This window comes from Gymnoscopelus microlampas (genome assembly GCF_963454915.1).
Source record: "Gymnoscopelus microlampas genome assembly, chromosome: 4".
Classification (NCBI taxonomy): domain Eukaryota; kingdom Metazoa; phylum Chordata; class Actinopteri; order Myctophiformes; family Myctophidae; genus Gymnoscopelus; species Gymnoscopelus microlampas.
In genome coordinates this window covers 38,100,936-38,123,623 of record NC_139941.1, presented here as the reverse complement: position 1 = coordinate 38,123,623, position 22,688 = coordinate 38,100,936, and the positions used below count along the sequence as shown (strand labels likewise).

Here is a 22,688-nt window from a genome sequence, read left to right as displayed (position 1 = left end):
GGCAAACAATATGGAATCTCAGTTCTACTGACAATCAAACAATCCTGTTTGATGGTCTGAATGTGTACTATTGCCTTCCAAAGTTTATGGAAGGGCCTATTAAAGGTTTCATGACGTTCAGTTTTACCACACATCAAAAGTCTTTGTCATGGTCCTTCAAACGTGTATAGAAAGTTTGAACAAAAAACTCCACTCCATTGATCCATGGCAGTTGTTTTTCTCTCACATTTCTAAAGCCTTTGCCTGCGGGTGTCGCTGGCGAGGGATTTTGCCTGTCAATCATCGCCTCTGCTCCGCCCCCCCCCCCCAAAGGAAAGGATAGGGGAGGGGCGAGGAGGAGAGTGGGCGGGATTAATCGGCTGTGACCTCACTGCCTAAGGGCCAAGCTCAGATTACTTTTCAGCCTAATTATTCAGAAAACTCTAGACCACAGAAAATCCACTGTATGTTCAAAGTTCAGAATGTTTGGGTGTAATTGAGGTCATAAAACCCCCAAAAAAACATAAGAAATAAAAAAAAGTGAAAATGAATGTCATAGAACCTTTAAACTAAATATAACAAAAATCATGAACGGATCGTTCGATGGACCACAAATTTGAGTCACACATTCTAAACTATGCAGAGCCAAAAGCGATTCACTTAAGACCCGTAGGGAGCGCGACAAATGCTACAAATGTCACCGTTTATTTCAAATCTGTGCATTATAGTAGTCCTGGGTTTCCAGAAGGTGGCATGCCCATCATTTGATAGCTTGGCAGCAGATTTTAAATGGAAACACGTGAAGATGTCAATGTGTTTACGGTTCAAACCTGCTGCCGAGTCATTCAAACGAAGCAATGGGAAAATTAACCATACCAGTAAACTGTTATGCCACCTTCTGGACACCCGAGACTACAGTTGTGCACAAAGCCTATAAAAGCCAATCGCAATGGAATATGACAAATCTGAAACATACATTTATCACATGACCCCAGAGATAATGTGTAGTGGTTTGTTAAGAGTTTGACAAAATCTGTAGTAGGAGTAGTGGCAAAAAGTTTGTTCTGAAGAATATGCAAAATGGAAGAAAATCTAGTTAGGCACAAATGGGTGTGGCCTATATGGGACATTGCATCATGATCCAAGGTCAGGAAATGTTTTATTTGATTGTATGACTAATGGTTCAAAATGTATACCGTAGGCTAAAACGTAAAGCAGAGATAATGAGAAAGAATCATTAGAATGCTTATATTTTTGTGATTCAATATGGTAAGAAACAGTAATCTAATCAAACTTTCCTTTTAACATGTAGTATGCAATTATCTCAAATATAACTTCTGAACTACAATAATGCAGTTATGACATTAAACATTCAGAACCAAAACATTTAAAGAAGCAACATTGATGTTGACATCTGTTCTCAAACCTAATTTGTAAAATGATAGAACAACCTTGCCGCAATCACGTGATTCATGCATCACGTGTGTATCATCAACACCCATTATGAGGGTTCAATGTTTGGAACTTTACAGTCGTGTTTGGAATTATTGGTCGCCCGATGGCAAGTGTTACTTTTAGTTGTTATCTCGGAGCACACCTAAACAAATTCCAACTTTAAGTTGGTTTTGGCAATAAAAGATAAAATATTGTTTATATGAATATTCTTCATTTACAACAGAAATCTACGGTAGTGTCATAATTCTCAAGATCTCTGGTAACACAGGGAGGCTATACCGTGCCATATTATACAGTTATTTATTAACTGCACAATGTTGCCATTGAATAGGCTTTAACATTTTCCTTCTTCTCAAACGGTACATTTAAAGTACATTTAAAAGTGTTTGCTTGAAGGAGTAGTTTAGCCAAGAAATGACGTATTTTCTATCAATTACACACCCCATGGAGCCTTGAATTTATGAAGATTTTTTTAGTTTTTGTCGTATTCCTAAGCCAATCATTTGATGATCGGGCCATCCTTCAGTATTTAGTCTTCCATCGGAGACTCCACCAGTTATCAAATGATTGGCTTAGGAATGCGACAAAAACAAAATAAATCTCCATGAATTCAAGGCTTCATGGGGTGTGTAATGTATAGAAAATAAGTAATTTTTTGGGTGAACTACTCCTTTAATGTATACTTGACACACCTAAAACAGCCCATCTACTGCGATTTTCAATTTGCCATTTTCAGTGTGCAACACCATCATAAATCAGGCAGACAGCTAAATAAGCTGGTAACTCCAAGATGTTTGCACTGGGAGTGGAGCCACTCATCTCTAGATAGGGCTGTTGCTGTAGCAGCATGCTGTATGCAGAAGAGTCCTCCACAGCGTACACTCAGCCACCGTGTCATCACTGCTAACCACAATTGCTGAGAACAGCCCTAGAGGTTACAAAGTAGGCAGCCCTGTTGCATTGGTGTGTGGGCACCTTTAGGGGCATCCTTCATGTCAGGGAAGGTATAGCTTGTCAGTTGGCCCCCAGATGGCCGGATGGCCTTACTTCAGGCATTCACAGGCCAAAGCTCAAAGAGTCTGAGGTCATCATGGCTGTAAAGGGGGACACAGTGAAATAAGTCCTGAAACACTTTAGAATAAATATATTTACAGTATGGAATACACATTTTGTACAGGGTCATTACAAGGATAAAAGAATGGTCAGCTTTATTTTTAGGTTATTTTTCAGCTACCGGTATATCAGACATTTTAAGAAGGAGTATATACACTGAAAAGTCCCCCATTTCAGTGTCAAGGATATTCCAACCATGGCCCATTACCTGGCTGGCAGACGTTTAGAAATCAATGACTAGTCTACTAACAGTAACATTAAATATGCATGTTGTTAAAATGATCTGGTGGGGAAATGCTCAACGACAGCAGCTGTAATTTGTTTTCTGACTGAAAACACTTCCTCATTAGAGGTGTCATATCAGATAAGATTGTGCACATGTACTGTGTACATTAAGAAAAATACCATGCTAAATGAATCAGACAAAATTCATTGAATCATCTTATCACCACTAAAACAAAAAATGGATTTATAAAATAAATTAAGGGATAAACAAAACTATTACGATAAACCATTTTAGATTCTGTGGAGATGGCATCTTCTACATGTTTAATTTACCACCACTGGGGTTGCCATGGACACAAAAAAAGGCAGTACCGAATGGAAACACAAAAGACCCATGTTGCATCAACTAACACGATGGCTAGACCACAACATGGCACATCACAACCAATAAAGTCTACCCAACGTGAAAATACCAGAGTAACAGCTAATGATCCATTTGCTTTTTCATGATTAAGATGAAACACACCTTGGGATCAGGGGTCCTGGCCAGCGTCAAAGCTTCACCAGCTTGGCTTAGTAATCCCACTCTATTCGGCTGTCCTCGCAGCGTCACCGTTATAGAGGTGGGGGCTTTCTGACCCACTGCAGAACACACAAACAGAACCGCTCAGGTTCAACTGCTCGAGGCGCCAGTCTACAGCATTCCCCCCAGACATTAAAGCTGACCAGTAACAAAGCTAAACTTCAGTGAGCATTTGATGTACCTAGAAATGAAGAGGATCTAAAAATAGTGCAAAACAGCAGGGTGAGACAATGGAAAACAATGGCCAGTTAACGTAAAGTATAGGTTCAGGGATGAGGAGTGGGAACAGAGCAAGCGACAACACTCAAAAAAAGAGAAATGAAAACATGGGTTTGATTCCAGTCTTTATTGCAATGGCAGTGACAGAACCAAGGAGTAATACCAGAAGTTATTGCTTTCCCTATGTGGGTCAAACATTAGGGGCCAATGTCTATATGTCATCATGGATACTGTGGATGTTTCTTGCAGGTGATTTACAAAATGATGTTGCATGAAGCGTTAAAACAAGCACAAACTGAACACAAAATGAGTTAGATCTGGCACAAAAAAGCAGTATGGCCAAAGACTCACTTCAATTGTCATGTAAAACTTCAAAGTCTGTTCATGTTGCCAACACTACTTATTTTTTCCTTTTGACTGACTTATTCCACAATTGTTTTGCATCAAATGGTTTTGTGTTCATATTTTCACCCCTCCCCCAATCCACAAACATTTTGATGTAAACCCTGCGCATCAAAGTTGTGAACTTGAATATTTTGACTTCACGTCATCCTAGGTAGTTTCCATATGGCTCTCTCCAAACATGAATACAAAACAAAAAAAACATCTATCAACATCCATCTGCATTCAGATGCTACATATATGAATTTATTTAAAAGAAAACGTACAACTACCTTCCACAAGGATAATTATCTGCATACACATTATAGACAAGGCTGTCCTCTAGGTTCTTCTAGTGCAGCTGGCCAAAGGCCTCCTGATAGTGTTTTCAGAACAAGTGATGAATGAACCCTGGGTATTCAACGTGGCCGTCGTGTTTTGGCAGTTCGAGACATACCGGCACTCTGGTTGGAGATGTGTGCCAGGCCGGGCAAGCTGCTGGCGAGCTTGGCAAGCCCACCATTGGTAAGTAGCTGGTGGATGGCTGTGGTTTTGGCCACTCCCCCTGTGGTGACCACTGGCATAGCCCGAAGCAGAGCACTGCCACTGGTGGCGGTGCTACCAATTGAGGTCAGGACCTGTCCTTGGTGCTTCCCGCCAGCTGCCTGAGGGCGCAGGTAAGGGGGCACATAATTAAAAGTTTAAAAGGGGGGGGGGCATGGGGGTTGTCACAGGTAACTGACCAGTCATAACAGCTACATCAGGTACAGGGTTCCTATACATTTTCCATTAAAAAAAATAATCCACACATTTCCAGACATCTCCGAGGATGTTTCAGACCACATTTGACATCGGAGTATAAATAGCTAGATGTTTATGTAAAAAAAAAAAAATTGAAATCCATGTATGTTACCTTCTGACTATAATGTTCACTGCTAACCACAATTGTATGTATAATGTTACTGTACTATGTGGCCAAGTAATTGCCCCAGGCTGTAGCTCATAAAAATCAATTAACACCAAACCCAGGCAATGATAACAGTGCAATGTTCTCTCAGGTGTAAATTAAAATAACTGTAGGCTATAGACCTGTTAGCACTGTTAGGACTAATTACAAATTTACAAGTTAACTAAGCATTGTTGTATCAACTGCACCACTTCACCGTTGAACAAAGGCATCTGCTGCCACGGTGCGGCGTCCACAGTTTAATGCCTGCCAGACACAATGGGGTTTGGATTAGCCCTTGGCCCCTATCTGTGTGACCTCCCCCCCTTTGCTGTAGTCACGTAATATTGCCATCCAGAATTGGGGGGCCGGATGAAACCGTATATATTTTACCTGTATCTGGACCGTGGTAAATTAATAAAATCCGTTTTTTTTTTACAGCTTCTGTCGTATTTAACACCCAAGTGTGTTCCTGATGTGCTGCTGATCGAGAATACGCTCCCATGTTCAATGCGTTTCTGTTTAAACTAAGGTTGTGTGGACAGGATTTTTCAAAAGTAGGAGGCCTGTCATGCATGTACAATGTACGAGTAGGAGCATGTTATCAACATTACCTTCTAAGGAAAGAGCTCCCAGCAGATGCATAACGCTTAAAGGGATATTTCACTTTCAAACATTAACATTTTGTATAAAACAATAAATGAAAAAGTAATGGAAAAATCACGGGCCCCTTACGCATTAGAAGGTCCTTCTAATGCGTGAGGGGGCCTTGATTTTTCCATTACTTTTTGGAAGCTTATAAGCTTATAAAGATATGGCGTATAATAAAGTTAACAGAGGCTAGGTAAATGCTTTTCTCAACTGAGCTTCAAATTATTTCAAAAGGTTAGATTGAAAAGCAATTTTGTTCCCTCTCAGCTAGCTAATGTACAACACAAAACACTCTCCCCGATAATAGAATACACAGATTCATTAATTTCCCCTCTACTCAACATGATGTATCCTGATCCAAAAACAAGGTGCATTTAATTATCTGGAGTAGTGCGTTTTATAGACGCCACACACATACAGTATCATTGCCTCATGCACAGACGATTATGTGTATTGAAAGCGATACCACAAAGTTGACAAACCATGTGATCCTTGATGTGGTCCAGTGTACTCTCAAACTATGTAAACTAAGTATGGTTTGAAGAATCTTGCGTAGCTGCCCAATATTGACCTACGTATTGCCTACTTCGCAAATCAATACATATGATCAGGAAATGTATTTACACATTTAGGAAACACGCTTTTTTTTTGCCTAGGCTGCTGGTGCCATTTTTTGAATTTCAAAATGTATTTAAGTTGTATTTTTGGCATTCTATGCTTGATTTCAGAAAGTCATGTGTAGAGAGGAACCCAAGGGCAGAGTGGAAGAGACATGCGAGACAAGACGGGTTGAATTTAAACCTTGGTCCTCAGACTCACAAAGAGCATACAATCTGGGCACTAACTGGCTGAGCCATCATGCACCCCTGCATGTTATTTCTTTCCTGCATCATATCATGTTCGTCATATAGGCCTTATACTACTTGAATACATAGTGTGACTATCATAAGAGAAAAAAAAGCAAAACTACCAGAGGTCATCATGACTTCCATTGAAGACATTCATTCTCGAAAGAGCAACTCTTACTCCTTGCTCAAAGTGGTCGTAGGAAGCTTCATAGTACCTCTTACTGAATATACTCTGAGGTAATTGACAAATTCTCTTAGTTAAACTTTCAGAGCGATTCCTATGAGTGATTCTGGTATGCTTGATGTATGCAGGCCCAGATCATGTTCATTGGTAAACTCAAGCTGAGTCAAGAAGCACAGTGACTGGATATTGACCAGAAGGTACCTGTGTGTTGGCCATTGTGCAGGGCAAGCTAGGAGCTTTGGTGACGATCTCCTGCAGACTGAAACTTAAGCCTTGGAGTAGTCTGCTGGCGGAAGGTGCTGCATGCAAATGCAAAGAAAAAGAAAACATTTAATCAGTGGTGCTCAGATTTAGACAAGTTGATGCCAAAAGAGAGAAAGAAATGCAACAACAGCTGTCATTTTAATAGTCCCTAGCACAGACAAAGCGCCACACACACACAGACACACACATCCAAAGGGCAAGGTACAGAACATTCTGACAAATGACGCAAGATGAGAAGATCGATGATGTTTGCTTGGATATGTTGTTCGCACACAACGTTCCCATCCAGTGTTCAAAAAATAAAAACAATCTGGGGAAAAAAAAGCGACACGAGATTGAAACCCCACCTTTAATCTCATCCAACAAAAGTGTTGTATATTTGCATTTGTTTGTTGTGGCCAATGGGTTCGAGATTAGCTTCAGTGTTGAAGAGTACACACAGGTGTGCGGGTAGGCAGGACAGGACAGCGAGGGGAGTGGAGGGGAGGGAGATACCTTGGGCGGTTGCAGGAGCTTGTGGCTGGACAGGTGTGGAGGACCCTGACAGCATACAAGGCTGCACACTGTGGAATGAGCTGTTGAATGAGCTGGAGCCCGGGGACAGGGCACTAGACATCTCAGAGAGACTACCAGACCTGCAGTGACACACATAACCAACCAGTCTACTCAGGAGCTACCCCCGCACCAAATGCCTGTCAGCCATCAGTCAGCACCCAACCAGTGTCCACCACACACCACACATCAATCCGTTTGACACCACACACACTTTTGTCCAACAAAAGGGGGGATTTTAGCCATGGTTAGGCAAGGTATAAAAGCTTGATTCTGAATGTGTGTGTGTGTGTGTGTGTGTGTGTGTGTGTGTGTGTGTGTGTGTGTGTGTGTGTGTGTGTGTGTGTGTGTGTGTGTGTGTGTGTGTGTGTGTGTGTGTGTGTGTGTGTGTGTCAGACCTGCCAACATAGACTTGAGTACTGCACAATCAAACTCACAGGCGTCACCTGCTTTTTGCGTACTTTAGAGACACTAATCACACTAACACGTGCGTACTTTGATGACAAAATGCGTACCTGCAACACAAATTGCGAACAGGTTGGCAGGTCTGGTGTGTGTATATGTATAATTGTACCTATAGGTGTGTGGTAGGACTGGAAATCATACCGTTGGGCTGTCAGAAGTCCAGAGAGTTCCTTGGCTCCAGCTACAGTCTGCCCCATTGTCATACTCAGTGGCTTCCCAGAAGCTCCAACTATATTGGAGGAAGAGCAGGACAGACAGTTATGCACTAACTTCATGTACTTATGTGTGATACATAGTTTATGTGTAAAAATACTGTATATTTATACATTTATTAATAAGGACAGCTCAGTTAGCCCACAGTTAGATTCGAACCTCGGTTTTTAGGTTACAGTTTCAGGTACAGTTTGAAAAAAACTTTCATAAATGAAAAAGTATTTTCATTTAGCTTATTAGCAAAAAATCAATAAAAATAAAGCTTTCCATTCAGACACAGTCCACATAATTGACTGCTTCATCATATTTCTGTCGTATCGTATGACGGCATACCCTCTCAGCTCAGCGAGCACACACAAGTGCGCACACAGACAGACACACAGCATGTCGCATCAGCGGGACTGACAGACTTGTGTTGAAGTGGAGGTTAGTGGTATGTGTACATGCATAGAGATTTACAACTTGTTAATACGTTCAGACTCAGGCCTCACAGATGTACAGCAGACGGTCAAACTAAAAGTTTGTTTTTCTTCTGCAGATTTTTGCTTTGTCGAGGTAAAATAGCATACATCACCTGGACACACAATGCTAGTTTAATGTGTTTTGGGAATAAAATGTGTCTCTGATGCATGACATGTAGCTAAAACATCACTGTACAATTAAGAAAGACTAGATGGCTCTTAAAAATAAAAGATTTGAATGGGCGATGGTTAAATGTAGCTTCTGCTAGTTTAACAATGTCCAAGTGCTGCCAAGTCGTTGCCTACCTTCCTGTCCAGCTGGGCTGATGGCGCCCCCTACTGAATCGCCTTGTGACACGATGGTGACCTTGATCTTGGCCCTCTTGGATGCTTTGCTGGGGGTGGGGCTTGGCGTCTGCCTCCTCTTCCCGTGGGACCTTAGCTCGTCTCGGTCCAGGCCTTCTGTCTGGTCGCTGGACAGTGGCACTGCAACAGCATACACACATTATAATACACACAGAAAATCTGAACTTTAATAACAGACCGCAGACTCTTCATTTATATATTTTCCATGCAAGACTATTGGAAAAAAATGTCTGCATGTCTCATTGTTTATATTTTCGCCTTTTTATTTATTAGTGCTTATTGTTTACTCTGTGGCCGAGTTTTAAAAAGTGCCTCGTAGATTACAAAAACACAGCAAAACAAGGGCTGTGTGGCGAGACCCTCAAAAGCAATGCAACTAGCCACCACACAATAAAAGGGCAAAAGAAAACAAAGGAAGACATGACAGGGAGAAGAGGAAGATAAGTGTAGGAGGAGCGACAGATACTTACCAAAGACACACGGTGGGGTTCCCGGAGGAAGATTTTTCCTCACAAGCATGTTTTGTTTCATAAAAGCAGCGAACTGAGCTGGAATGAATTGGACAAAAACAAAAGCGGGAAAGGAGAGTGGTAGAGGAGAGACAGAAGAGGAAAGTATTTCAGTCACGTTCCTTCTTGCCCTTCAGATGTCGTGACTCAATTATCTTCACAACAAACATTTCATTCACCAACGTCTCAGCCAATTTAGCCTGCTCTCACATACAACCCCCCCGCCTCATCTATAGCTCACAAAGCTTTAGAAAACCCCTTAGCAGCAGCCAAGGTGAATGACTCTTTAAAACAAACGTACACAAACAAGTGGAATGAAAATCGGTTTTCCATGATACCAACAAAAATACCTGGTACTTTTTTGGTATCACCTCCATATCACCTACATAGAGGTTCCAAGTGAGCTCTGAGCTCTGGCAATATCAAAAAGGGACATGAAAACACTGCAATTATGGATTGCTCAATAGTCACCAATTGTCCGGACGCAATAACGCTTCAATGAAGCTCCCAAATATTGTTTAACTTAACGCTTGCCAAACATATTCATAAAACTTTTTGTTGAACAATATAGGTTAAATATACATAGTTTCCAGACAGCATTAGCATTGTTCGGCACAGTCCTATGCAGGGGGTTTGACATCGCTATGATGACAAGCTATTTGAAGGGGTCCCATCTTATCTGCAGTGGAAAATGAAGCTAGTCCAGTTAAGGTGTTTCTATGCAATGGAAAGGCGCCATTATGGTACGAGGGTGCTTATGAATGCTCACTGTGTATGTGTGTGCATGCGTCCTGCTCCTGGCCAACCAACCTTGAGCTTGTCTGTGTGTGAGTACCGTGCCGGACCGCTGCATGTGCGTCTTGAGAAGTTGTGTGGCTGTGATCAGGCTGGACTTCTGCGCTGGAGACAGGCCTGATGTTTTTGGTTTTGGGCTTGAGGTGGGACTGCTGCACACACTGGACAGATCCTAAATGGACATGGCAAAGAACAGGCACACCAATTGACGAGTAATAATAACCACGGTTGTTTTTACCTGTGATTCTGCCATGGAAACTGACACAATTAATTATGTCCTCATCGTGGACTGTGATGCCATTCAGACATACAGTATTGTGTGTGAGGATGCTGGCTTTGAAAACATTAGCTTGTGTTCAATTCCAGCATCCTAGCTTCAAAGTCTCCTTATCCACAAAATTGTTGTCATGTATCATTTAAAATGATCTGTAAATAAAAAAACATACTTTCTTTTAAGATGGCGTTCGTTCACATTTTTGTAAATTCCATGCATTATATGTGTTGGACTAAACAGTTGATGATGATTATTCTCTTGGTTTGGCTACTTCACTCTCTTCCATGGATACACCGGACTAGCGCGAACACAGCCAATTGCTGGATTATGATATTAGGTACGTACGTTATTCAACAACTGAACTCCAATCTGTTAATCGCTATGACTCCAACACTTTATGGGCTTTATCACTGCTAAATGACAGTTTTACTAAACTTGACATTAATGGTGGCCTCAAAATACTGCTGGTGTCATCTCCACCCACGGCAGCAAATGCTAATGTTTCATTGTGGATGATCAAGTGGACTGTTTCAAGCAGTCAAATAGCACTCTAATATATGCAGTGCACTAGATGTTTTGTCAAAAACACCCAAACAAACATTAGAAGCCTTTATAAAACTATTGCCAGAGCATGGGGAAAAATAGGTGTTTGGACAGGACGACAAACAAGTGCTTCTAAGCATTCTAAATAAGTAATTGAAATGCATTCTTGAATCAAACCACTTGCTCCCGATTACTTAAAAGGACTGACATAACAACCAACCAAGACCCCCAACCATACTCATTTTCCGTATTATGAGAGAGGGGATTACATGCAACATAGAGCCTAAGGTTGGATTCCAACCCTGGCCAGTTGCAGGAAGGACTATGGCCTTATTTACGTGATGCGTTATTACCAGGTGAGCCCTTCGGATTATAATTTTATACATGATTGATTGTGAAGACCCTACAGCTGTAGATACAACACCGTAAGACTATCAGGCTGACCTCAGAGCCTGAGGGGGATATGGGGATTCTCAGAGCCGGGGAGGAGGGACGTCCTCTCTCCATGTCAAACGGAAGCTCCCTTCGAAGCCTCTTCTTCTTCTCTGTGTCCATATCCCTCATCTCCCCCGAGCCGTGGCCATGGCCCTCCGCCCGTGCCAACACCCCAGACAGGAAATCAGCTATCTCATCCTACAGGAATACAAAAACAGCATTTAAAGTACCGGTAGACGCAAACTAGATTTTAAGCTTTTATTTTCACTCAATCACTCATAAAAAAAAGACATGCTTTATACAGCATGAGTAGTTATGTAGCCTCACCTGAATGCAGCGATCCACCATAGTCTGTGTCAGTCCTTCGGCTTTCATCTTTGTCGAGTTGATTCTGAGGAAGTAGATGATTTAAACGGTCGTGAAAGTCGTCATAATCACCCAACCTTGAATTATTAACAAACACAAAAACACACAGACCAAATAAACAAACAGAAAGGTGAATGTTAACCCACTTGAGGTTGTCATCAGCTCCTCCCACCACCACCATGCTGTTATCTGCCCTCAGTCTCTCTCTGAAGTCCTCCATGTTGTCTATGCTGCACTGCAGAGCATTCTGGCCAACCACAAACAGCACCGAAGTCTTCATGTCCAACAGTGGGTCGTCCACATCCTGACGGCAAGAAATACATTGACCAGCCATTAGGATCGACTTACCAAATGTCAAGACTTAAAACAGTCACGTAAAACAAATGCACAAAGCACTGTCGGATGCTATGGTTCTCCTGGCGACCTGTAATAGAAGTTTGCTAGTCTTACATTGTACCATGCAGAGGTGCCTAAATTTGTCCCGATACATAACAAGAGTAAAAATGCACTAGTAGTGTACTCGCCAGTACGGCGACCACATAATGCCAATCTCACCAGTTCAATTCTGTCTGGAGATCAGTGTTACATGATACACCCGTCACTTCTCTGCCCTCGTGCACTGCCTAAAACAATCCTCTGTACTGGGCCCCTCAGCCATGATTCATGGAGTTAAGAGTTCCACTTCACTCTATGTGACTCACCAAATACTGCCACCTACTATTCGGTCATTAGAAAAATGCTATTAACACATTGAGTGCCAAAAACGGTCCGGACCGTTTTTCATAATCCAAACGAGGTGTGCCAAAAACGGTTATATACTTTTTTTTTCCCCCATTTTTTTTTCCTTCACAGCACCAGGAGATATCATTTTACGAAGATTTAGACTCCAATCCACTTCCTGGTTAACTTATGACTTCAAAAGCCTGTATCTCGGCTCCTGTGTACTTTTAGTTTTTACGATGTATTTGACTATTTTCAACTGGCTGCAACTATGGAACGGATTACCGAATGTTTTTAATCTTTTTCCCCGGATTGTACGAGACCTCTGTGTGTAATGAGGGTATCACCGTGAGGACGGTGATCACTGAAAATGTTTTGTGACTACTTGAAAAAGGTTCAAAAATGGTTAAAATTCCAGGCACTCAACGTACACTTTTTGAAAACACCCCTGGCACTCAATGTGTTAATGGGTGGCAGCAATGAATGAATATAAGTTTCTCTGTCAGGTGCATTTTAGTTTTATGGCTAAAAAGTGGATTTTACACAAAGGAAGGTGCTGAGTCTCCACACTATGGAGAATAAGCTTTCAACACCATAACTGTCCATGACTGTCTTTGTAAGTGAGTAGCGAAAGAGTCATTTATTTTTTACTACAGTGTAGACATTGTACAACGGGTCAATAAGGAAAATACATATACAGTCCCATTCTCAACTTTGGGCTACTAGGCCCAGTAGCCCAGGCTACTGGGCGTCTCTTTCATTTCTTACCCCTCGTGATCCGTTGGCTGTTAACAGTGGAAACCCGAGACATATCACTGCTGTCAGATACTCCATAAGAGATACCTGCAGTTGAATGCAATAGCCATAGTTAGCCAAAACAATAGGCATAAATTGAACATTTAGGTTTATGAAGAACTAAAAGTCATTATGGTGCAAAGTGACAAAAAAAAGCCTTACGTGACAAGCAATGAGAGCACCCACATTCCAGCCAACCAGGATAATGGGTTTATGAGGGAAATGACTGTGAACCTGTAACAGACAAGTCAATATGGCTTTACTGACATGACTTTAACTTGGAGATCTATACGGTTGCAATGTAGTAGTGGCAGCAATATGTACAGTAATTCCAAAACTATGTACAACGTATCCACAAAATCATAAAGACGAATCCTATATTAAAATTGGCTGATGGGAGGGCCGGCCAGCCGGCAGACCTGTGACTCAGACATAACCCCCTCACTATGACTCAGACAATAACCATACATAGAGGCCGACCGGCAGCCCACCACCAGGACTCCGACATAATCCTGTGACATGCCCATGTATGGGCATATACTGATGACTTCAGGTGTTTCTATATATGGGTATAAAAGGAACATGGAATGATAGATACAGAGATCTCCATAAATGGGCATATCGGTCGGATCTGCGTGTGAGGGCTGTGTGGTCGGCCCGAATAAAATGCATTGAATCTTGAATGGAATACAGCTCTCCATGCTTTAAAAGCAGCACTAGGGCAGACATAAATGCAAAGCTTTGACACAAAACACTCTCCATGCTTTAAAAGCAGCACTAGGGCAGACATAAATGCAAAGCTTTGACACAAAACACAGAATAATAAATATTAGGATTAAGGGTAACCTAGAGGTTGAGCCACGTGGTTGATCACAGAGCTTGACCTTTGACAACCAAATAATTGTGATTGTTTCATAGTATGATGTGTCATTGGCTTTGTGTTGTAATTTGACGATAAAGAGTAGGGATGTGACCTCCAAGATCAGGACCGGCATCAAAGCACATTTGATGTGACTGGGATATTTTGGGCCCAATCAAATTACAATCCTTTTAACATTTTACCCCATTGCACGCTATCTACATCAGTTGATATATTCATAATATATCATATCAGGGCATGAAGGGCGGTTTTTCCTGTTGAAACAGCGTGTCACTTTGAGGCTAATTGCTAATATTCCAGAAAGAACAGACAGAAAGAAAGAAAAAAAAGAAGGTCCAGACACGTTTTTTATTTGTGCCAATAAAAAAGTGCTTGACTGCATTTGTGTGCTCCAGCTTCTTAATTGTTTGCAATGGATCACCCTACATCTGAGGAGGACCAGATGTTTTATCTTCCTCAATGGCATTTCCACATGATCTTCCCGACCATTACACAATAGTTCCCATAAGCAAAGAGGACTGGCCGTGAAGTTGCCTAATTAAGCATTTAAACCATATATTAGACCCTCCAGAAAAACGCGGGCAAAAATCCTTGATTATGCGGGCTAAAATCCTAGATTTTGCAATGAAATATGTAAGGTTTTTATGTGATTTTATGCAGTGAAATGGCAAGTTTGAAAAATATGCGAAAAGTTGCGAAATATGCGAAAATATGCGGCGCATATTATGCGATGCTATGTGCATATTATGCGATGCGCATATTATGCGATGCTATGTGCATATTATGTGATGCGCATATTATGCGATGCGGTCTTTTTGAAAAAATATGACCCCCGCATAATTATGCACATAATCGCATAATCACGTTTTTCTGGAAGGTCTAATATATACTTCATTGCACATCAAAAATAGCCATTAACAAGCTCACAAGGTGTCACGTTGCAACATGTGAGCATGCAGAGCTGCTATTTTCACTGAACATTTAACTTTTTGGGCCGAAGGTTTGCCTATTTTCACATATTGCAACATGCTGGGGTTCATGTGATTAAAGGTGAGACACATTCTGTTCCTATCAGCAAGTGGTGCACACTATAAACACTACGTCCCGGTTGTCTCCTCTCTCTCTCTCCTTAGTAGACAAAGATGTGCCATTGTTGTTTTTGTATGACCTCAGAGGGTATAAAAGAGAAATAGGAAGTCCTACCTCCATGACCTTTGCCCTGACTGTTCCCAGCATGTGCTCCAGGCACTGAGTAATGCCAACACTGGCTCCGCTACTCACATGTGTGTTCACTGGGATGACCTAACGGGGACACAGATGTTATGGGACCTTTTCAATGAGGAGCAATAAAATGATTCTTGGAAAACCATGTGGATAGTATTTGAGTGGGACTTCAAACCTTTCCCAAGCAGGAAAGCTGAGTTTGCCAGAATCTCATTCGGCGTGAGGTAGAGAGCGCAGGATTGGTAGGTCCCGATGGCGCAATCAGGATGAGCGGGGAGCCAGGAAGCTTGCTCTGAAAAATGGAGAGCAGACAGACGGGCATGTGGCATTTACTGATACATCTACTGACGTTACATCCTACTGACTATAAATGAAGAAAACTGTCTGCTCTCAGTCCATTTTTCTCTACAGTGGGTTGGTCAATCGAATTTTGTCCCAAATTTGTGAACTCCGTTTTTCTCATTTTGTGTGCATTAACCCCTGGCATACGCAGGAACAATAAACCTAATAAAAATCAGGGTTTGAAGAAAAACAAAACTGAAACTGTGTATTGTGCATTTACAAATCTAACTAAAAATCATAGAGAATATTTTCTTAGTTTTAGTCTTTATCAATATTTCATACATAAGCCTAATATTTTCGGTGGATATGAAATCTTCCAATATTTTATCTGCATCAGTTTTTAGGTGTGTTGATTGACCATTTTCTCACCCCTTACTTACGCAACTCACAAAAAAAAACAACTAAAACTAATAAAAACTTTTTTAAAAGAATAAAAACGTGTTAAAAAGAATAAACTAGCAAACCCACTTTGACAACTAATCCACTCCCAAATAGATTTTTTTGTGGAAACAAATAAAAATCCGGACACAAGCCACTGTAACTTTTGGGAATCGATGAAGGCGTATTTGCGAGGTCAGATAATAGCTTACAATGCCGGGGTGAATAAGAGACGGTCAGCACGCCTTAATGAATTGACATCTCTACTAAAAGATATTGACAACTAATCCAAATTAAACTGAAAACAAAAAGTTAAAACAAAATAAAAATGAAAGCAAATGAAATACTAATAGCAATACTATAATAACTTTGGTCTGCACCTAGTTAGTGTGCATGCATCTCCAGTATGCGCTAGTCATTATAAAACCAATAAACAGAACTAAAAAAAAATGTCTGAGAGGCCTACTGGTTTGTTGTGAGACAGAACCCCCACAGCTGGGTCCCATGGTCGTTTCAGTAACAGCGAGAGGGCCTCTGAACTCGGGGCTCCACTCTTGGCTGATGACATCAACAGCATCCTATCAATCAGTGAGGGCAACTACCCAAACATAGGATAACAGCAAGTTAGTCCCAATTAATTTTCCACTTCTCTGTAACAATTTCCAAACATTCATTATTTTGTGTATACACTATACAAGAACTATATAACACTATATAATAGCTAAGACTGATAATTACAATGTAGGCATTTGTAATTTGCTCTGGATAAGAGCAGACGCTCTTATCCAGAGCGACTTAGAATAAGCCAGGTTACCACATACATCAAATGCAGAGACAGTGTAGTGCCTCACTAAACTAGGATCACAGGTAAACCAAGAACCTAGCATCAGTCTAAACAACATAGTATCAAAATAATAATCTTTCCATTTAAACTATTGGACATCAGGTAAACAATGAACCAAACATCTGTTTAAATAACATGCCAACTAAATTACATTTTTAACATTGGGGTCAAGAAAAAAAACATGAGAACAAACATAGAGTTGGTAGGTACTTCACCGGAAATCTGTGCACATTTGATAGCAGTTTTACTTTTAACGCCTCACTCTAGTTCTTATGTATACATATCTAGAATACGTTTTTGGGATGTAAACCTAAATTCCGTTTTTGTAGACTTATGTATATATTCATTACGCTGCTTGCTGATGTAATAACTATATTCACACGTGTTTGTCTGAGAACAAGTATCAATACATACCTTGCTTTTGAGAGTTTGTAGCACGTCCAAGTAAGCAGCCAGCATTGCAAGACTCAGGGATTCAATCATGGTGATGTGTAACCACTGTGTCAGCTTTGTGTCCCAGTTCACACTGGCTAGTGCATGACGCACCTTCCTGGCACACTTGTCCACGGCAATCCTACGCAAGACTGGCTCATTGGAGGCCTAGGGAAGAGTAACTAAGAGTTAGTCGATACAGTATGAGTGAATCAATATAATACATATTTAAAATGGTACTGGTGCATTATATAGCGCCTTTATCCAAGGTGCTTTTACAATGATTGTGCATTACATTCACCCACACATTCATACACCGATGGCGGAGGAAACCATGTAAGGCACCAAACTGCTCATTGGGAGCAATTAGGGGTTCAGCGCTTTGCCCAAGGACACTTCGACAATAGTAGTAGTAGCAGCGCAAAAGTAGGGAAACGCATCATACACTTTTCCAAAGGTGGATGACTGTTCTAACGACCCTACACATTGTAACTTAGATATTTATTAGGGATAGGCATGAAAAGTAGAATAGTAAATAGCCAATGTGGAACAGGTAGCGCCTACAAGTTCACAGTAAAGCAGCTGTAGCACCTAGTTGACCACTATGGTATTAATGATAGAAATGTTGACTGCGACATCGCAAGCCCCTCTACCATCATGTCATGCATTTCACCTGCTGAAAACCCAAATCATTCCAAGAGGCTCACATTCATATCCTATATTAAAATTGCCAAATGTGTCGGCAGGCCGGCCAGTGGACAACTGCGGCCCTTGGGGGCCCCAGCAGGTAAATGTATTAAAAACTAACAAACGGACAAATACTCACAGTTTCATTGGCCAGTCGGGCTAGTCTTTCACCTTGCAGAGCTTTAAGCACTTTATTGAACAGCTTGTTCTGAGTCACAGACCATCCAGTTCTGAAACAAAAGAAAAATGTAAGGGAGACTGGCCATTTTGTGAAAAAGACACATGTGAGAAATAATGGAAGTTACAAATGTCTGAAGCAATAGCAGAGTATGAGAATGAGACAAAGAGTTAATTGTGGACAAACTAAGTGTCTACATACTTGTTTACGTGTTCTTCCCAGTCATCAGGGGGTGGGGGGTTATCAGCCACAGTACGAGCAAACAAGACATGGCGTTCACATTCCTTCATCACACTCAGAGCTTTATGGTTGTCATAGAGGGGAACAGGTGTAGGTGTGACCGTTTCCACGTCAATTAAAGTGTCAGACTCTCTGCAGAAAAGATAACGTTTTATAAGTCATTAGAGGCGAGCACATATCAAACTGACCAACATATCACCTGGGCCTCTTACAGGAGTCAGCATTCAGGCAACTGACGTATCTAGGCTATTAGAAGTAGGGCTACATCAGTGGTGCGTGGGTTGACTCAAGTACACCCCCTAGACATGACCCAATCCAACCATTGATGCTGAGGAGGGAGGCATTGGGTAACATTTTTTTCATAGTCTTCTGTATAACTCGGCCGGGAATTGAACCCCAACCTCCCCATCTCACTATAACCACAATGCCACTGAACTGGTACATACATACATTCACTATACCTCAGCAAAAAGTGACTGATTAACTGAAAAGTGTCCATACCTCTGGACACTTTTCCAGAGGTAAACCAAATACAGTCTGTCATAGAATGATAAGACTAAGTAGTGATCATGATCAAATCACCCAAAACATGTTATTTTCAAATCTAGCATGCTCATTTGGCTGTGAATTGAAGACAGTACAGTATTAAATTAGTTCTGGAGCAAGCTTCTTCTGCACTCTAAACCACACCATCTGATTAGAGTTCAGACAAAAGATGGGAGAATGTTTTAGTTACTGCTAAACAGTAAACACATTTCTGTTGCAAGTTGTCCGACTCCATGTATGACAGATGGAACACAATGGGGTAAAATATACAAAGATAGGAAATTGACCGAGCTTAATGCAGAGTAAAATGAAATACACCTTGACCAGATCACTAGTTTCAGATTGGAATGAAAGCACTTTGTTGAGTGCTGATCGTTTGTATTTTATTACTATTTTAAAACTATTTGTCTGGTGAGAACCTAAGCTATTTTACTTAGTTAATATGCTTCAAGTTCAAGGGCTCTGATTTTCAGGTTATTCTACAAGGAATTTATGAAGAATTTAATTCAATATTGCGGACCCACCAAATTGAACAGCTTCAGCTAGGCATTGCTCAACCAGAGTGGGGACCACCATTACGAATGTACAGAATTTAGCAGCAATTTTCTTCCAACTGCGTTATGATATTTTGCGTGATATTTTCTGTACATCTCGTCCAGTTTAATTAAGTGGGACACTTAGTATCAGACCGCTGACAGTGACGTTCATCAAATCAGGCGATGGGGGTTTCTTTTGTAAAATCATGTAACACGCTGCCCTAGTTATGGCCATTTGACCTTTGAATTTCAGTGGTCAATGGATATTTGGTTCCATTTGTACACTCTCAAGAGTTAGGATTTCATAGTATAGATTGGGGGTCCCAGAGATAGCAAATGGTACCAAATGGGATTACGTGGCCTAATGCTTATCAAACTGGGGGTCCTTGAAATTAAAAAGTTTGAGAACCACTGAGTTAATCTATTGGTCTGGCCCTGCAGTGCTGGTCCAGCCAAAAAGACAGACCGGCGGTGCAACATCATTAGCCTTCATCTACTTTTCCTTGACCAAGTTTTGCACATTTTCTTAACACTCACAATGAGGAATCAGGTTGGCGACGGGTGACAAACAGGGTCCTGGTGGGCCGGGCACTGCTTGCATCCGGGTGGGCATTCCACGGCTTGGCGTAGCTGTGGTCCAGGTACACCAGGTCGAGCTCTCGTTCGTGAGCAGACAACTGGAACAGCAGGGAGGTACCCATCTTCCGAGCTGACGTCTGGAAGTCCCTGTCTCCTCCACCACGGTACATCCTCTTCCGGGCCCCGCCACCACCAAAGGGCCCTAGAAAGGGATGAGGATTCACACCAACCACCTGGGAGGAGGAGGAAGGTTGGCAATGTTCAATAGGAAAAAAATCTGCTATTTGTATAGCCTTAGATCAAGACTATCGTAGATGTATTTGATCGAGTCTGACCTTTACTTCGTTGATATAAAATATTAAAATGTAAAAATCGATAAAATACATCTACGATAGTCTTGATCTGAGGCTACTATTTTTTATACATTTGAAAACTCGACTTTCCACCGAATAACTGAAGTACTGCGTATTAGTTTCTAGACAGAGATAAGTAAACAAAATATAAATATTAAGAGGTAGTAGTTCCTCTACTGCAGGGGTCTTCAACAGGGGGTCCTCAGAGCTACTATAGGGGGTCCGCCAAATCTTTGTGTGAATGTGTGAATTTCGTTTTTTCACATTAACCAGTGCCACTTGAACCCTAGAATTCCTTTTCTGAGAGGAACATCAGCCGAAAATAGCAGATCTACAAGCTCTGAACGCCTCGCGCTGCAAGGCGTTCAGAGCTTGTAGATCGGCTATTTTTGGCAAAGAGGCTATAGGTGTAGAGGGGAAAAAGAGCAGACTAAGTAAAAGAAAAACTTTAATCTGAAACACAATTTTATACAATATAGAGGGGGTCCCTGCTTCATCTCTCTCTCAGCTAGGGGGTCCTTGGCCTGAAAAAAAAGACCCTGTTCTACTGCTATGCAGCCCAGCAGGTGCTGCCTTAGACAATAATGTACACACGCCAGTGATCGTGATCGACTTGTGACGATAATGTTTATCATATACTGTTATACACGCTCCTTTAAGCTTATGTCACTGCTGAACCCCCACTGCTGAAATAAAACGTACAAACAAAAGAAATGTGTAAAAAACAACCTAACCCAGAACATTTACACAGATCTATAGCAGCCATATCTAGTAGTTAGCCGCAGACTGGCTGGTTAGCAGCATGCTAACCACCAACGTTAGCGTAACTCTATTACTTACCTTTAGGCCTTAGTCCAACCTATCATTCATGAATCCGTGGGGTTTATAAATCTTCTTCTCACCGAAACGGTGTAAAACGAGGCAGTAATCCCGTGTTTATGATCAGATATCGCAACCAGAATTTCTAATGCGCACACAGTCTCACTTCCTTTTGTTATGTGAGGTGTTGCCAGGTTTCGTTCTTGCAAAGCCTTTCTACACAGTGTTGCCAGGTTTTGCGAGAGAAACAAGCAACCTACTATTAAAACAAGCCCAAAAGAAGCGACATCACATAACATAAGCACTGGAAAATAGCAGATCTACAAGCTCACAGTCACAACGCGACGCATTGTGAGTTTGAATATCTGCTATTAAAAAAAAAAAAAGAAGTGAAACATTTTGGATATTTTTTGAAACATTTGAACAACACAAATCTGGTATGGGGGTCCCTGGCACAACATATTTTTAGATGTGGGGGTGGGGGGTGGACAAATGCATATTAATTTGGGGGTCCTTGACATGAAAATGTTTGAGAACCACTGGTTTAAACAACATTAGGAAACAAGCCTAAATAAGCAAGTACACTTTAGAAACAAGCCCAAAAAACTGCAACCCCACAACTACCAATATTTACAAGCAAGATTACAGAAAAAACAAGCCCAAAGTCGCTTATAATACGCAGTCACGCAGACATGGCAACACTACTTCTACTACGTCTTTAAAAGAGTGCTGCGAGAGTGGTAATCTGACACCGTGGCGTGGAGCTATTTTTCAACCAACCTGGCAACTGACTTTGTGGCGCGCCAGAGCCGTGGCGCGCCAGACTGTGTCTGATGCAAAACATGGGCTGGATTTGAACAGACAATACGTCTGTTTACTTGTTTTGATCTTACATGGACTAATTCTAAAGGAAGGGAGTCGTCATATAAATGACACATATTTCCCAATTTTGTTTTGATGAACAAAAGATAATAGCAATATACTGTAATATTTCCTTGCAGCGTTTACTTTCATGATAGATAAACTTACGTAATTACATAAGTTTAACTACTGTAGTGTATCGAGTACACAGTAGTAATGGAAACAAAACACTGCAACTAGGTTGATGCGATGCCAGCTGGAAATGATAGTAACTAGGCTGATGCCAGTTAGTTGGAACTGATGATGGGAACGCTTGCACCAGGCGTTATGGCTATATCAAAACATCAAAACAAAGACGAGAATATTATTATTATCTCAACACACAGTAGCCTAACTCTGACAATTATTCAATTATATTTAATTAGTGTTTGTATATTTCAACTGTAG

At 41.2% G+C, this 22,688-nt stretch overlaps 1 protein-coding gene across 4 annotated transcripts; it reads right to left on the bottom strand.

The window, feature by feature from the left end:
• Positions 1–351: 351 nt before the first annotated feature.
• On the bottom strand, positions 352–21,556 carry kansl3 (KAT8 regulatory NSL complex subunit 3). Of its 4 annotated transcripts, XM_084055009.1 has the most exons (22): positions 21,402–21,556; positions 20,167–20,441; positions 18,509–18,679; positions 18,269–18,359; positions 17,425–17,610; positions 16,633–16,764; positions 15,622–15,738; positions 15,426–15,524; positions 13,505–13,576; positions 13,316–13,390; positions 11,974–12,131; positions 11,789–11,852; positions 11,471–11,659; positions 10,225–10,381; positions 9,376–9,453; positions 8,846–9,025; positions 8,007–8,094; positions 7,344–7,483; positions 6,786–6,883; positions 4,413–4,620; positions 3,299–3,414; positions 355–2,528 (listed from the first exon to the last, which is right to left on the bottom strand). In XM_084055009.1, exons 2-22 carry the CDS (start codon positions 20,376–20,378, stop codon positions 2,523–2,525), a joined length of 2,637 nt encoding a protein of 878 aa, XP_083911135.1. In that variant the 5' UTR covers positions 20,379–20,441; positions 21,402–21,556; the 3' UTR covers positions 355–2,522. The 4 variants fall into 4 exon arrangements, with proteins under 4 accessions (XP_083911136.1, XP_083911137.1, XP_083911135.1 ...); XM_084055010.1 differs by lacking the exon at positions 9,376–9,453 and having other exon boundaries at positions 352–2,528; XM_084055011.1 differs by lacking the exon at positions 7,344–7,483 and having other exon boundaries at positions 353–2,528; positions 7,975–8,094.
• Between the last annotated feature and the right edge of the window lie 1,132 nt (positions 21,557–22,688).

Coding starts and splice junctions, on each gene's coding strand:
- kansl3 (XM_084055009.1), bottom strand. CDS start 20,378: ATGTACCGTGGTGGAGGAGACAGGGACTTCCAGACGTCAGCTCGGAAG. Junction 8,095..8,845: donor CAGCCCAGCTGGACAGGAAG/GTAGGCAACGAC, acceptor CCTCCAATATAG/TTGGAGCTTCTGGGAAGCCA. Junction 6,884..7,343: donor AGCTCCTGCAACCGCCCAAG/GTATCTCCCTCC, acceptor ATTTGCATGCAG/CACCTTCCGCCAGCAGACTA.